This window comes from Eurypyga helias, unplaced genomic scaffold (assembly GCF_000690775.1).
Source record: "Eurypyga helias isolate BGI_N326 unplaced genomic scaffold, ASM69077v1 scaffold6818, whole genome shotgun sequence".
NCBI lineage: Eukaryota > Metazoa > Chordata > Aves > Eurypygiformes > Eurypygidae > Eurypyga > Eurypyga helias.
The window spans coordinates 53,731-71,050 of NW_010266197.1; the positions used below are offsets into that span (position 1 = coordinate 53,731).

At 41.0% G+C, this 17,320-nt stretch overlaps 1 protein-coding gene across 1 annotated transcript in view; it reads right to left on the reverse strand.

The window, feature by feature from the left end:
* PLXNB2 (plexin B2) overlaps window positions 1-17,104 on the reverse strand; it is a gene marked incomplete at its 3' end in the record, with an annotated part of 70,277 nt that extends 53,173 nt beyond the window's left edge. The window contains exons 1-9 of the mRNA XM_010156981.1: window positions 16,007-17,104; window positions 14,232-14,414; window positions 13,251-13,373; window positions 9,366-9,466; window positions 7,063-7,189; window positions 5,179-5,329; window positions 2,762-2,876; window positions 1,912-2,014; window positions 1,334-1,435 (exon numbers count right to left, since the gene is read on the reverse strand). Coding sequence (XP_010155283.1) covers window positions 1,334-1,435; window positions 1,912-2,014; window positions 2,762-2,876; window positions 5,179-5,329; window positions 7,063-7,189; window positions 9,366-9,466; window positions 13,251-13,373; window positions 14,232-14,414; window positions 16,007-17,104 — 2,103 coding nt within the window. The remainder of the gene's footprint in view (window positions 1-1,333; window positions 1,436-1,911; window positions 2,015-2,761; window positions 2,877-5,178; window positions 5,330-7,062; window positions 7,190-9,365; window positions 9,467-13,250; window positions 13,374-14,231; window positions 14,415-16,006) is intronic.
* Between the last annotated feature and the right edge of the window lie 216 nt (window positions 17,105-17,320).

Genomic DNA, 17,320 nt, shown 5'->3' on the forward strand with positions numbered 1-17,320 from the left:
TGTACAGAAAAGCAGCTCTTCACTATGCTAAACAAAAGAAATGTGAGTAAATTCTCTGGAATACTTCTCCCTTTTAAGCAGAGAGAGATGTGGCCTTTAAGTCAAGTGTTGTGTGCCACATCTTGCACACAGCCAGACATCCTACTAGGGCCCAGTCCTGGTATCTCGGACACCAGATCAAATTAATCAAATATTTTTTCTTAGTTTACACATATTTTAAGATCTTCAAGCAAAAGTGTTTATTTCTGAACACAGTTTTATATAGCATTGTTTTGATATATGTATAGTGGAGTCATACACAGCATGGTCTTGATGTGATAGTATAGTTTACAGGTTGCTTTTACCCTTCTCTGAACACCCTTCTTATATTGTTGTTGCTCTCCAGACCTGTTCACCCTTTTCCATCCCTTGGCTGGTGTAGCAGAGGTGATAGAAGGACTTTGTAAGCTATACAGTACTTCAATTTGACAAAAGGAAAAAAAAAAAAACCCTCATAAAACAAGAGCCTTCTTTCCCTTGATAGATGGCTGGTAGTTAAAGCAATCGATGCAATCTCTAGTGCATCTATCATCAATTTGTGTTTGCACAAAGACAACACAGAAACAAACAATAGAAACTAAGAACAATACTTGAGCTGAAGAAGTGGGGTTTAAAGCTTTGTCTTTATCAAACTAACAATAACATTTTATGCACTGTCTACGTTATAAAACAATTAAAAGCTTGGAGTCAAACTCTGGCTTCTTAAAGGCTTTGTAATTTACTTTCTGGAAGCAAGTACTGAGAAAAAGAAGCCTTTGCTACAGTTGGAAAAACACCTGATCTTCTGGTTTGATGGTCACACACACACCAAAAAAAAGGGCAAAAGATTGTTTTATCCAAACTATGCAACATATAATTTCTGAATGCATTTTTTTGTTAGAATAGTGAAAACCGAATTAAGCACAGAGTGATGTCATTCTAGAGCAACAACAGCAAAAAGCGGCGTATTTGATTATGAAAAGCATATGAAACATTCACAATTCCTAAATCTCCCCATATTTCATTAGATGAAAAATAATTGTGAAGTGTTTCAGTAGGTCCAAATCACAATCTTTAACACCCTCCCACACCTTTTAGTAGTTAAAATGTTTTGTCCAGCTCTGATTCTGTCTTGGTGATGACTCTACCACAGTATCCAGTATTATATCCAACTCAATCATGTAGCACTTTTCCTTCTTTAAAAGCAATTACGAGCAGGATCTCCAAGGAACACAAACTAATGCTTCACTGTAGGGGTGTGGCAGCAGTTTAAGTGGAATTCACATGACAACTAGCTTTGAATTAATCTGCTTACCCGGTAATAAGCTAGATGTCTTCCCTCAAAATACACTGTTGTTCGGTACTCCATAGGTATTATCGGAGGGTTAGGGTTTAGAAACTGCGGGCATTCTTCTTCCTGGAGAGAGAAACATTTTATACGTTATTCCAAATAAAAAGTCTTATCACAACAAGCTTCAGTGGCCTTTGGACAATGGAATGATTGTTCTGAAGAACTTCATGCTTAAAATACAGTGACAGATTTGATTACACCCTTTCAAATTAGACATGCTAAAAATGACTGCAGCATATGTCAAAGCTGTGGGTGATTATCTTTCCGAGCCTTGAAATCTTGTTCCCCTCATTGAAGCAAAATAGTAAAAGGAACAAAAATATCCTTTCAGGAGTTATTCAGTCTCACTGCCCCTCCTCAATCACACCCTTAAATTCCCACCCCCGCACTGTCACTAAAAAAAAAAAATAATCTTACACTTCTGGAGTTAACTTTAGAATCACTTTAAAATCCCTAATTCAGTCAACTGATACGAGAGAAAAAGCAAAGAAAACATTGAAATGTTCTAATAAAAACCTAATAATCTTATTTTTAAACATTACCATATTTTGTTTAATCACATCCTGTACTGAAGAGGACTCTTCACAGATATGTCTCTTCCAGTCCCACTGGCAATTCCATCTATTGCTTGCACAGGAATAGCATCTACAAATATAACATGATAGTCAGGACAAACTGTCAGGCTTTTCCCCCACTGACAAAAAAAGTAAATGAAGTTCCATCTTTAGTCTTGGAGGGTAGATCAATCTGTTACAGTGTCCTTACTATATTAAGCTGAAAACTTCAGAGTAAGAACAGTTCAAGAACCCCAGAAAGCTATTTTCTCCCTTAAATATTTGAACAAGGATGAGAAAACTACAGCATCTTGCACAAACTTCGAGATCAAGTCTGAGAGGACTGGAAATGATCTTGCTCAACCGTCATACAGAAGATGGAGCAAAGTGGGGTTTGGGTTGGCTGGCCCTGCCCTGGGGCAGCAACATCTCCAGCAGGACACATGATGGGGGCAATCAGCTTTGACTGTCCTATTTGAAGGCACTGCAACCCAAAGCACCAACCTATCCTTTGAGGGAACGAGTAGGTAAGCGGACGTCCACCAAGCTCACATGCAGATACATAAGCAGCTACAGAAATGGCAACCCAATGAACTGGCCTTTAATTATGTGTATCATGAATATAAACCACACGGAATGGGAATGTTACTGGCTCACCTGGTGCCCCTTCAACCATTTTTAAACTCCATTAAAATATAAGAAAAAGGATTTGGACACTGGCAAATACTGAGAGTGCCAATGGCTTTATTATGAAATGATTGAGTAACTCAGCTGTCAGTTACCTGAAACACCATGTTACAGGATCCAAACACCCAAATTAAGGAGCCAAAATACTTACGGCTGATTTTCAAAAAGATTCATTGCTTCTTCACAGTCATAAAAAGGGTAAGTATGTGATGCAAAGAATATCTTGTTCTCTCCAAAGGTTAACTGAAGTGGAACTGAAACATGATCTAACGCAAAAGAAAAGAAATTATCAAAGTGGCTGGTGAATTCTTCAGCTCTTGAGCTGAATGATGCAACGATAATACTTTTATTATTTTACAGGACTTAAGCAAATATGTAACTATGCTGTTGACACTCTGGATCTCATGACCTGTTCTACTTTAGTTCTATAAGCTTTGTTTTGTCTTTTTAAGCTTTACAAATTTTTCAGCACACGGTTGTCAGAAGAAAAGCAGAGATGGGATGAAGGGAAGAAGTAAAATTACAGAATAGCTTTCTTTCATGGAAGTGTTTCTCAGCAGTGCTATCGTCATGCTAGAATTTTAAAGAGTCTAGAAGAATAAGGAAAACTGAGTAAGGAGATAATTGAACATAGATGAAAACTGGCACAACAGTCATTTTAAATAAAACATTTTCTTAAATACGAATATGTCTGCATGTAAAATTACTTGTTTCATTTGTGGATTAAAACTGTCATCGTCATGTGAATTAAAGCAAGTCATCTTTGTGGTTAATGCCCAGCAGTGCCTGCCGTGCTACGTTACCACAGGCACTTGTGATCTTCAGTTTGCCGTACGTGATTTCTCCACAAAAGTACTTCTCGTCTGGGTCATTACTGAACTAAGAGTGGAAAATTTATCTTCAGAAACTGGTGCTTTCCTCAGCGAAGCTGTTTGAAATACCTTCTGCAGTAATCATTAAGCCCTTGTGACAACCTATTTCACAAGCTATTGGGAAATTTCAAACTCTGCTTTCCTTGAACAGGTTCTTGGAAGAAGCTGCTTGGCTGAAGTCACCTTTGGCTGCCCTGGGTCCCTTTGAATATTACAGCCTGGTAGGAATGCCAGGGGATTTCCTAACAACAGGACCGTGAAAAAGCATCCCTTCTCTCTAAAAATGTCCTATTCCCTTTGGAACCAGCCACAATTAAATTAACCCAGAATTTTCCAGACTCAGTAGGGTTTCTTAACAGCAATTGGATGGCTCTGGACTTTGGTCACATGCCACCAGGAACCACTGCCTGTGTTCATAACTGTCTGCCTTCAGCCAAAGTCTCTGCCAAGCATCTGAGCACCTTTATATTAATTTTGCACATCCCTTCGGATGGATCCCTGTGCAACCAACTCGGAGAGGCATATTATTTCTAGGTGACTTGGTCATAATAATGCCATCCCTGACAGGCTTCTAGTCTCACATTTTATGCTGGAAGACATCAAGATGTCATGTTTATCAACCCAGTTGCTTTATGTCCTGCTTTACAAAATATTTAGGGAATGTGAATTGGCCCTAAATAACAGAATGCTGCTTTAACACTCAGCATAATCTGATACCGTGACACACACCTCAGCTAGTTTAAAACTTAAAATTAAGATTTTAACATCATTACCCTTCCTGCAACTAAAATTGGGTTTTGACCTGTTTCAGCCTTAAGAGAATTGAAACTTATCTTAAAAAGTGGTTCCAAGCACTGCTCTGGCAGTTCATGGCTGTTATGATACGTATAAAAACCTTATCTTCAAGGGTACCTCTGCAAGATGCCAGAGCACCTGCTTCTTTTTTTTTCTTTGTTGTTTTTTTTTTTTTTAAACTTGATACATAATAAGCAGTGTTGTGTAGCCAGTTTTATTCCATGTGTTTATGCATCAAGATGTATGAACTTAAACAGCATGAATAAAGCACTATCTAGGAAATATACCAAGAGTTATGGTTGGCAACAGACCGTAAGCATATAATCAGCAGTTCAGAACAATGATACAGCTTTAATTATATGACCACATATTTTTCTACTGAACTTAACTACTGTAGAAACTGGAGGGCTCACAGCAGAAGAGACAGAAGGCTTTATGTGAAAAAAAGGACAGCCCTTGAACTACAGCTGACTAGAGGAAAACTAAGATATCAGCGATGAAAAATTTCACATCTGAAGAGTATACATGGCTTTTCTGGCCCCACAACTCAGAGTCACTAGGCTAAGATTGAAGGAGTTGGGTTTTGTTTGTTTGGGACACAGAATAGCAGCTCTCTGGATCCATGTCTACGCCTCTGTCAAGCTCCTGTTTCAGGTTCCTGGTAGAAACACTGAGAAAGCTACAGCTTGTAAATACAACAATGGAAAAAGTTTGAGCAAACTTTTTTTTTTTAAATTTTTAATGTTTGAAGGGACAAGGTTTATCCATAGACTGGGGTAACAGGCTGGAAGAGGAAAAAAACCTTTTATGTGGCTCATGTAAGAGCATTAGAAGCACATTAGAAGCAGTAGGCTATGTGCTTTCTGCTTATTATACACGGAGGGTAGCAATATTTCTTTACCTTGACCTTTCGGTGTTGGAGGAATTATATCAGGCGGATCACAGATAATAACCCCTTCTTTTAACTGAGCATAATGGGTTGTTTCACCAAATGTGCACAAAACCTTGTCACTCTCAGCCAAAGCTGGCAACGGACTTACAGTCAGTTCCACCTAGAAACAAAATTTACAAAGGGTAAAATAACTTGAAAGCAACAAACCAAGGCCCAGTAAGATTTCTGGCCAGAGAATTTCAACTGCTCTTTCTTTTTGCCAGTGGTGATATTTTGACTAGTATCACAGAAGACAGTTCTCCTTTTCAATTTTTATTTCTTCCCATCTGCTAACCCTTTTTTTCTTATACCTCTACCAATTATTCCAGGCTGCATCTATGTTTACACCGGTACAAAACCTCTTGTCCTGTCAATGCATTAGGTCACAACAAAAATGTCCGTACAGACACACCCAAAGCCTTTTATTCTTGTCCTCAGCATCCAGTTTAGCAACAGTAAACAGAGTAGTTAACACTTAAATCCTGACAAACTTAATTAAAGTTACATGAACCTTAGGTGTTACTAGTGAAAAATGAAACCAAGGCTGGATGGGCTGGAAAAGCTGGAGTTTGAAAGGGCTGCACAGAAAAGTGGCTTCCTCAAGACTCAATGTACATGCAAGAAACCCACTGAGATCTATCATTACTGCTAAAAAAGAAATTTTGAGAGATGGTGAGATCTTAACCTCCTCAAGGAAATTACCAATACAGAGTACATGTGAGAAACGAAAAGCAAAATAAAATGGGAAAACTTAGCAAGGAAAGAGGAAAAAATTGAAATGAAATTTTGGATGCTTTCCTTGATTTAATGCTTCAGGTGTGTTAATTATACAGTTTCACTTTTTCCATTTTGTATTGCCAGGAGAAATGACAATCATCCCTTTCTCACTGAAACTGGTCCACTACGTTATGTGCTTTTTTTTGGTGAGTAAAGGAATCATGATGAGACAGTGGCATTAGTGATCTTCCAGGGAGTATATGTAAACACTCATGTGAAGTTGGGTTTGGTTTGGTTTTGGATTTTAGGTATTTTGGTTCAGATGCTGATATGAGACTTGTCAGCACAAGTTGACAAGATCTGAACTAAGAGAAAGTGTGGATTTTAAGTAGACTAGTTACACTCTACTGACATTTTTATTCAACATACTAATGGCCTTAACACAATGCTGTTTACATCATTTAGGAATGGTATTAAAGTGACTTGAATGAAAGTCTCTTTCTGATTAATAGGGATTAAAAAGCCATTTTACTGGTTTTACTTGCTGAGCGCCCCCAGGAAGCCCTCAGTCTGCGCTGGCATGCTCCATTTGGAGTTGGAGCAAGATATGCCACCCTGGTCACACTCTGAACACTCGGTTTTGTTGCCAGAGAGTCATTTTGCATGCTGAATTTACCTTCTCCATGTACCCAGACACACTTTGCTGTGTAGGCAAATCCACTGCTGATTTTAAAAGCAACAGCTTATGGCTTCGCTGCTTACTTAAGTTTATGCTGTAGTACGCTGAAAGGGCAGCATGAAGTCTCCCCTATCAACCACTTTTTATGGGTTATACAACGTTGTGCAACACCTTCATAATATTCAGATAAATGCAAGTGCTTTATCATCCCTACTTGTGCATCATTTCGGTTTACAGAGAAGGTCAAAAAGAGCATTGATTAGAATAAAACATGAACTGCAACATGCAAAACCAGCAGGCCAGAAACAGCACTGTGAGAAACGCCAGAGACTGAGATAACCCAAACACTATCATATTCCTCGTCTCCACTGTCCATAAAGAAATGCAGATACTCATCTTTCTGGTAGTCACATCAATGTGCTTTAAGAACACGCAGGAAAAGCATTTTCTTGTCATACCTTAGCAGGGGCTCTGCGACTCATATTTAGAGGGTCTGCACTAATGATAGTCATGCATGTGCCACTCGGACTCCACAGCCAGTGGTTCTCCTTATCGGCTGTTCCGCAGTCTGCCTTCTTTGTGCACCTGACAAAACAGGAACAAAACCCAAAGCAAAGCAATATTATAGCTGGCCTCTGCTTTCTTTGAACTACACAACAATTTCAGGATTAGAGCCTGAAATTACAACACAAGGTGACTGGGAATTTGCTTTAATATTGACTATTCAGGTTGCTATTATTAAGAGAATTTTTTAAAACACTTAAATGCAATTTTTAAGAGAATAAGTGGTTGAATAAGTATTGATGATTCAAGATGTCAAAAGCAAGCAGGGAAACATGCCTATATTATTTCAGACACCACCTTGGGTTAGACAACCCAAATCCATACAGAGGCAGCAATATTTAGCACAGGAGCCATCAGGCAGTGCAGCCGCTGCCTGCTCATCTGAAACCAGGCTGATAGTCTTCATTGTAATATATAACAAAGCCCTGAGTGAGTGGGCACAGCCTGTTTTTCCTGCAGGTCAGGCGGCAGACACCTATGTGTTCCCAGTAATAAGACACCCCACTCCTGAGAGTAAAATGCAATCGAGAAGCATTGCTGGGGGCACACAGGCTGGTGAAGAGCTCCTGTGAAACTCTAGCACCAGAAATGTTACACCTGCAGTGAGTGTTGTCATTAACCCCTGCCACTATGTAAGACCTTCTCTCTGCCAGGGCACTGTCACCATCATGGAAAGACAATGGTGCTTGTACAGCCTCTCTGAAAATACCAGGAGATTCTCCCAGCTCAAGTACAGGAAGGGCAGAAAGAAGAGATGCTGCAGTGCAGAAGCTGCACATGTGGCTACAGAGGCTTGTTGAAGTGGGTGTGGGGAGCCTCATGCGTATTCTACCCATTCTGTGCAAAGTTTAGGAGAAAATGCTGTAGGATCTCTGGCTGCTGTAGCAGAAGACTATTAACACATCAGGGGCTTTAGCACAGCTCAGTTGCTGCACAGTTCTGTCAACCTTACCCTTAACTGTATCATTTACGTACAGAGTCTACATTCAATAACATATCCCTAAACACACTATGAAGTGCTGCATTTGATCATAAGCCAGAACTACCTTCAGATGAGAAAAATACTAGAAACCAAACACTTTTTTCTCCCTATTATAAATAAATCCTAGAAAATTCAAAAATTCACATTCGCCTGTTGTCAGAGACCATTCATATTTTGAGATATTGAGATCATATCAGAAACCTGAAGGGAAATGCCTTTTGTATGATATATGACATGGGCTTCAACTCCCAGCAGCCCAGGAGGAGTTCGAGGTGTATATTCCAAATTCCCAGGTTTTACCCACAGCAACTGAAGCCCAGGCTGGAAGAGTTACAGTGCATTACAGAAACCTGCATGCACCTCATAAGTTTCTCTGCAGCACTCTGTATTACGCTACACATCAAGCTGATAGGTAACTTAATGTGATAGTTCACATTTTCAGAAAGGAAGCTAGAAGCCTGAATTCATCTGCATACTATAATTAAATAGCCCCTTTGTTCCAACAGCAAGTACTTAGAATCATGAATTCCCAACCGCTCATGCCAAGGGGTTAATTAACTTAGTAGTCAAAAAGAGAGCTGCAGGACCACTCTTCCCTCTCGCCACTCCAATCAACGCAGAGCGCAGAGACATTCCAGAGCTGTTCACTGCTGTCCTAGTTTATATGTGTTTGAATATTAATTCAGTTAACCTCTGCAGATAGTCTGCCAAATGCCACTTTCTGCTCTCCCACAGTTAGGTGAGGGTTCAGTGTAGCTACATATCTTGATAGATTACATTTATACAAAACCAGTGTTCGAGCTATATATTTATGTCAGACATGAACAGTTTTTCTCTTATGCTGTTATACACTTTCCCTCTCAAATATATGCTCTGTTTTCTGAATTTTAAATAGGGAGCACTCTTTTAATTTCTGGGAGAACATTTGGCTGTACAGTATAGAGAGTGATAAAACATGCAGTTAGAAGATGTATAATGATTTTCAGCACCAGCAGAAAAGCATGTATTTTCCCAAACTAACCAAATCTGGAGAAGTCAATAGGGACTTACCTGTGTGTACAAAAGACTGGCATCAATGTCTGCATCATAAAATTAACTCACTATCAGGAGCCAAGTACAAGAGCTAGGATTGCTCTGCTGAGCGAAACCCACAGCACGTGCCAAAATTTGAGCTATTCCACTGCGTGCACCTGAGAAAACACCAGTAGCACTCACCTGCCCTCTCTCACGCACCAGCCACAGTACGGATCCCTCGCTTGAGTACACTTCTCACAGTCTGAATATTTGTGGCAGTCCTGTACAGGCAGCTGATGCACCTGGAGAAACGTAAGTAAGGCAAATTGTAAGGGATCTGAAGGAGTCACTAGGAGATGGAAACGTTTGTGGATGGGGTTCTACAGACCCGTTGCCTGTGGCACCAGAATACCTGAACCTCAGAGATCAGCTTGATCTTAAGAAAATACATACAAAACCAGAGTCTGGCTATTTCCCCCTTAACAAAGTCCAAATTCACACACTTGTGCTTTTTTCACTCCAATATTTTCTAATCTCTCTCCAAAGTAACACAGAACATTGTTATAAACCAGAAGGACAAACAAGTCTTACAAAAATTAAGCTTTTCAGTTATGTTAATTCTGGAAATCTGCATTATAGCAGGCGCCGCAGGACAGAAACTGCATCAACAACTCTCTGCATTCAAGAAACAGCTACTGCAGGATGGATATTTTCAAAAGGCAAAATTGGTACTGGCTAGATCATGTTTTAAACAGAATATTGCCCCCTCCATATCACTAGCGCGGAGATAAAATTGTTTGGACACATGACTATCAGTGGCACTGCTGGCCAGAAGGCATCTCGGAAAGTCTGCAAGCATGAGAGAGAGAACCAGGGCACTTCAAGTTACTGCGCTTGTCCATGCATAACCCTCCACTGCGCAATAAATTTATGAACGAAACTGGAAATAATTATGATAGGAAGCAGCAGGGAAGACAGCATCATCAGTTCTCATGTCTCAGTTCCTCAGTAAATATATGGCTTCTGGTTTTCATTTCCTTTGGTGCGGAGAATAAACCATTTTGCCTTTGGTGCACATAAAAAAGAGCCAGCACACAACCATCCCTTCCAGTTACACTGCTGAAATTATGCAAGAGGAGAATGGGACATACATCTTCCTGTTGATGACTACGTTTTACTTTCAGAGAGTACAAAAAGACTAGCAACAGTAACTCTGAGGTGTAAGCTTCCTTTTATTCTTCCTTATCCTCTCACTGAGAACAACTGGCAATTACAAAGCTACTTTGAAAGTCTGAATTTGGCCTCTTGTTCCACATTTGGAGAGTTCAGACTGACTCAGTTAAGGAAAACGTCAATATGGGGTAGTTTTCTTGCATTTATTAATATGGAGGTTTACCTTTTCAGCACTTTCTTCTTCCACTGATTCTTACCTAACTGGAACTGAGTTACTGGCACTCTGTTTCACTAACTGGTACCCATGAGTAATTTAATATCCAGTGAATGGCTTTTTTATGACAAAGTATTTATTTCATAATTCTGGCAGGCAGAAACAAGCCCCAGAGATTGCCGTCTCTGCAAGTTTTATGTAAACTTAATGGATTTAAAAAAAAAGAAGAAAGAAAGCAGCTGTTTACAGCCAGCTTCAAAATGCAGAGAAACTAATTTTAGAGATTCTCTAATTGGCACTCTTAATCAAAGAGAATGGTAAAAGCTAAAACAAGCAAACAAGCTAGTGATTGTGGTAAGTGACTGCCACAGGCTTCTGTTTTCCTCCCAGTATGGTATATACCAGAGGGAATTTGGGATCCTACCAGCGATGATCACTTTTAATGAAGTAGCATGAGCACGGCAGGGGTGGTACACTCCTTTTCAACTCCCCCAAGAAGCTGCAAGGGGTTTCTCCTGCTCTCTGCCTGAGCTCTGGGAGCAGAGGGGGGAGGAGGGGACTGACTTTTGAAAGGATTTGCTCCAAGCCACCCACTGCTATTAACACAGCAGCAGAAGCTGGGAGGAGAAGGGGGAGGAGAAGTGAAACAGGAAAGCAAGAGCTTTTTTCTCACTACAGCTCTTAACCTCTGTATTGTTCATCCCTGTATTTCTCTCTATGATTTCTTTTTAAAGGCTGCTTCACGTTATCACCCATCACAATATCACTTTCACTTTGCTCAAGTGCTTACAGAGCCTGAGCAATCCAAATGCTGAGGCAGGCTGCATCTGCCAGGTAGCTTAGCATTAAGCACGCCTATCAGCACAGCTAGCCTGCCCTTTATTGTTTACCTTATTTTAAAAAGCTCTAAGGCACTTTAACTCCCAGGGCAGGGTTCTGGTATCTCTGTTCCCACAACGCCCAGCTGTGCTTAACCCCTGAAGCGCATGTTTCAGCATTTATTCTTCTCCCTTTGCTTATGTCGCTTCGTTTCTCCCAGCTCCGAAGGCTTCCATTCTCCTCCTGTCTATCTGCTTCTAAAAGTGGGTGGGACTGCTCACTGTAATTAACTCCTGGAGATGACAGTAATGTAAAGCCATTACAGAATTCCCAACTTTAGTTATTCATATTTAAGCAGAAGAGGTTTTGTAAAAGAAAACTATTATTCGCATTATTCAGAAACTACAGTGTCTGTGAGAGCTACCTGGAACAGATTAAACTGAGATTCTTCCTTTGGCAGAAATTTGCCACTTTCTAAATTTAAACATTTTGTAGAGATGGATTTTTTTTCCCCCCAAGTTGTCTCTGAAAAATTCGTCTGTGGCCTTCCTAAATTCTGCCAGTTCAAGTAGACTGTCACCAGAAAACTTGTCTTCCTTCAAGGCTGCTGCCATCCCTTACGCTGCTCAGTGGCTCACACCACTGCCTGGTGGCTTTTAAGGCCTTTTAACCCCAGGGCTTTTAAGACACGTGCCCGCTTGTCAAACGGAGTGCCAGGCCAACCAGGCTTTTGTGGACAACACTGAAGTTGGGAGTTCTGTTCTAAATCTGAACAGAAGTATCAGCTACTCCAAAAACCACCCAAAAATGGAGTAACCTCTCTCACACACTGTCATATTATTAAATACTTTATCAGTCACTTATCTGGTGCTTTTTCCACCTGTGGATTCCAGCCTGAAAACCTGTTAGAATGTAACACACGCACAGCAAAAAAAAATTATATTAATCTTCTTATAAAACGGAAAGAGAACATTCTCCCCACACCATTTTTCCCAAATATTCTCCTTTCACAGTCCCCTCTTTCTCCCCATGTTACCACGGCTGGAGCATTTCCCACTTCCCATTCCATGTCACTGTCGGTGCTGAGGACGGTTGCAGCCCGTCACCCACCCCATCCTGGAGAGCTGCTGAAACACACGTTTGAGGATGGCAGCTCCTGCCACCACAAAGAGAAGCATCAGCAGAGGGTTACTGCTGGAAGTGAAGGAGAAATCTGGCATTCCTCTGACCTCCTTCTTTTTTTTTTCCCCTCCCTTCTTTACAAACATCCATTGTGCCTCACCTGCAGCCACAGAGAAGGGGAACCTAAGACAGGCTGCCTGTGCCTTTCACAGCAAAGTCCGACCTTTCCCTTGCTCGGTTGTAGCAGAAGCTCAAACAAAAACGTTTCCCAAAGTTGTCGTTCTCTCCTCTGCTTCTTATTTTTTGACAGCAAGACCCACGAAAACTCCTGGCAGCTTTACAGATGTGTAAATGCTATTGTGTCAGCCGCCAGCATCCTGAAGTACTCTTGAAAAGGACTGCTGGCAGCTAGACTACCTGCTGACACCCCGCGGACATCACACCGAGCACCAGGGCTGCCTGACCCCGCGGTGTGCTGGTGCCACGCATCTCCATTCCATCCTTCGCACAGAACCCATAAGAGAGCTTAACAGTGAACTTGCTTCCCGTTCCCAATTGCTAAGCATCAAGGATGTAGCAGTTGTCCAAGTCACAACAACTGAGTCCATCAGCTCGGACTTGAGAAAGGTCTTCATACCTTCAGGAGCCCCCTGGATGGGGTAACGTCCAGGAACAACTGAGAAATGTACAAATCTCAGGTAAAGTTGCAGAGAAAGCAAAAGCAGATCTGGTCCACAACGCAAGTGGAGACACGTTACCTTGTCTGTGGTCATCACATACAGATTTTCTTGGGTTTGGTCAAGAACCAGGTCTTTCTTTATGGGTTTGTTTGGTTCAATACTAAGAGAGCTGTACTCAGCTGCAGTGGATGCCAGGAACACCTATTTCATGGAACAAAGAAAGGTGGTTAATGTTGCTTTTTTCCCCCCAAATATTACCAGTGAAAATCTGTGTTTACTCAAGTTCACAAATTCACATTAGGGAAAACATTTCAGTTTGAAGTATATGGCATCAAAAGCAGCAATCAAAGCATAAAAGTCGTGAAAAGAAATTGCTCATTGCTCACAACAGGTAATATTTGTGTGATTTTTGGTAAATACTGACTTATTTTAATGCTGTGAAGTTCAAATTCTCAACATGGAGCCTTTGCTCTTGAAGGTGTTAAAATCTGCTGTCCCCCCATTACAGTGACCAACAGTTTCAGTTTCAAATTTTAAACTATGCAGTGGCACGTGGCCATCGCTCCCCTGCAAGCAGAAGGGGCTTGGTGCTACAGTCTTGGTAGTGTAACACCACAAACGTGAACCCTTGAGCCCCACACCACACAGTCAGAACTTAGCAGAGCTCCAGCTTGGGCCCACTATTGCCACCTCTACACACTGAATGGCCAGAATGATTATAAAATGGAAACTTGCTCGTAAGCTACTATGGGCTGGAACAGACATAAGGCTAGAGCAGCTGTTAGATTACCTAAGGCTGTTCATACAGGGCTCTCAGTAGGTATCTAATCCTTCGGGAAAAGCGTCATTCAGGCGATACTAATTCAACCTGTGTATCGGATAGCTGAGGTACATCAGAAATAACCTGCGTTTTCTTTGAAATTAAAAATACCAAGCTCCAAGAGAATTTACTCCTAGCATGCAAGCTTATTAATCACATTTACTTCCAGAGTAGGAGTATGCTATCACTACAGTTTGTGACCTTTTAAACATGTTTGTCTTTTAAGTCTGATTCGTTACCTTAAGAATTTTACCATTCGACGTTCCCAGAAAGGCCACGGTATGCCCATTCTCCACAGCCACAGTGACGGCGGTGAGATTCACCCCTTCTTTTTGTAGTACCGGCTTCTCTATAACACCATTCTTACTTCCCAAAAGGTACGGCAAGTGCTCGGAGCCACAGGGGAAATTTTTGCTTGCATTCTAATAAGGAATAGCAATACAGAGCGATGTTAAACATTCAGATCACTAACTCCTCGCTAAGAATGAAGCGCAACCCTCTTACCAGACAGTACAATACCCCTCAGACACAGAAGAATAGAATGAGAGAAATGGATTGTCTGGCCATTTTTCCCCAACCAACAGGCAGCAATCAGAAAGCAGCCTGCTAATTGCAAACTGCTTCAATCCTTTCACTTTCCAGGAGCCATGGGGAGAGAAAATTTTTTGTTTCTATTCCATTATAGCAGCACACTTTAAAAAGTAACCAGTTTGTTTAATTAAAATGAACATGCCATAGAGATTTAGTTGACTAATTTTGGGTTGAAGACTGGTTTTTTTGATGCTGTTTTGTTTCTTAACTTGCTGCTATCCACAGAAAAGCAATTCACTGGCAACTGTCTCATGAACTTCAACACATTCCCTCTTCACTACGCTTTAATCCTGAGCTGCAGGGAGTGCCACCAGAAGGACGTTCATTCACACCTTGCCTTTCCTGCTATATTTGGTAATGAGACTCTTTTTCTGATCTGAAATCTACAGCTCCTTTTTGCTGGAAGCCACGGCCGTTCCACTTGTCACATTCAGGACTGCTACGTCTGATAGTCACCTCAGTTGCAGGGTTACTACAGTGAGTAGCACTGGTGTTTGGAAGCAAAAAAGTGTGGCTTCGTATCAGTGCTAGCAATCTACTGTGTGTGAGGGCTGTGGTTTCATGAGATGAAGGATTGTGGGTCAATACCAACATCAGGTATTCCCATACCCTGTCTCCTCATCTGTTCACTCCTACTTCTGGACCGTAGCGCACCACTTCTCAAGCTGTGCTCAAACAGCTGCCTATGCAAGTGTGTACCTTGTTCGGGCTGGGGAATTAGGGCTTTGACATGGGTTGAGTGTTCTGGGCAAAAACATCCTAAAGTTAACAGAAATGCTGAAAACTGCCTCTTAGAGGCACATTCATGAATTGAAGAACAGTATCTGGAGGGGTGTAACAGTTCCCACCAAAACACTTGGAGTCAAGGTAATGACAAGCCATAAAAAGAAAAGGAAGATGGCCATCACACTATGGAATTATTTTGAGCCAGCGAAAAATACGACCACCACGTGAATGTAAGAAACATGCATATTTCCAGTTATCTGAAACGTCAAATGCAAGTAAGAAACAACACTGAACTCCAGATATCACCAACAAGATTCTTAATAACACCTAAAAACATTATGTTTGCTGCGACCAGAATTGTCTACAGTGATCATCCAGAAGCTGATCATGGGCATGACTCAGTGATTTACATACCAGGAGGAACCCTTTAAAAGAAATGCATTTATGAAACCAATATCCATCTTTCAGAAGACATCAAATCTTTTTTAAAAGACTCAAAATTATGACTATCTTACCACTTCTGGCTTGACCTGTTCCACAACACCCCCCAACCACATTCCATTTCAATAGTGAATCCAGCTATTGAGCGGTCAGTCATCTGATCTCACTATAGTTTAGCTCAAAGCCACCCAAACCCACGCAGTTGTATACTTTCTACTAATTCTAACACAGATTCTAAAACTGATACTGATATTACCAGTCCATGTGATGCACACGGGTTTTCTGCTGAAAAAAGTTTGTAAAATGAGCTGGTATTCTTTTTAGTGTAGCAGTCGTTCCGGTTTTTTTCCATCTTTTCATTGATGTGCCGCAAGGAAAACACACACATGGCAGATTTCAGAGAGCCGTTATCTTTGTTTACTTTGCTGAAGAGTGCAAGAAGAACTTTGTCATCTGAGAGAGCATCCGTAGCTTGTCTCTGCTGAGCCATGCTCTCAGCCAACTCCTCTCCCGGGGTAGTGACGTAAGCAGAATGACAGTGGTCATACGCACCATCATCATCTTTGCAACCCAGGTCCATTTCAAAGTAGGAATAATAATGGGCGTCATCTTTGCACAGACGCGCAATCAGTGTGCGGTTATTGACAGGCTGTTTCTCTTGCTGATTAAAAATAAAATAAACATAATTTTTATCCTCAAAGACTGCCACAAACTGTTGTGTGCTTGACGAGTGGTAAGCTGACTTAACAGCTGCCGAGTCTGTATACATTTCAAAAATGTCTTTTCCATCCCTTTCGTAGAGCTGCCGAGTGCTGATTATTATCCCGTTATCATTTGGTCCGTTCCCTTTCCCAACAAACAGCACTCGGTCGTTATTCAAGGAAGTGATCAATCCCACAGTTGATACATTCTCATCGTTGCTTGCTACAAAGGACTTTTCTCCGCAGTAGTCTACATAATACGTCTGATTGCTAATGTCTTCTAGATCTCTGATGGCACAGATTCCCTTAAAAAGGCTTCCACACACCACAATTGTTTTATCCGCCTTGTTCAGCAACAGTAATTTGTTATAATTGTCAGTCAGTACGGCCTCTTTACACTGATTTTCATCAATGGGAGGTGTGCACTTTTTGTTGTCCTTTTTTGGACCTGTTCTTACAAACCTGATTACATCCAGGTTTTCTGTAAGCTGGTACAGAGCATTTACCACTCCCAAATAGATTATCCCAGTGTCATTATCCACTGTTAGATGGTTTAGCTCCGTAGCACTCTGAAAAAATTTCAGTTCCTCATTTTTGGATAAGGTGATGCAAATACAGCTCAAAATGCTCAATGTCTGGATCCATAAAGCCATTTCTATGTAATACCTAAAATGGGAAAGAAAAGAACAACATGAAACACATGGAAACCCAAAATTTACAAGAATTTAGCAACATGAAAGGTTTTTTCTTTCGTGATTTCAGACACAAATACACTTATCCTTATGCATGTGTAGACATCATGAAGATTCTGGAAAGCCTCAAATCCTGTTAACTGCCTAGCAATTTACTGTGTCGGGGAAGGATTAAAC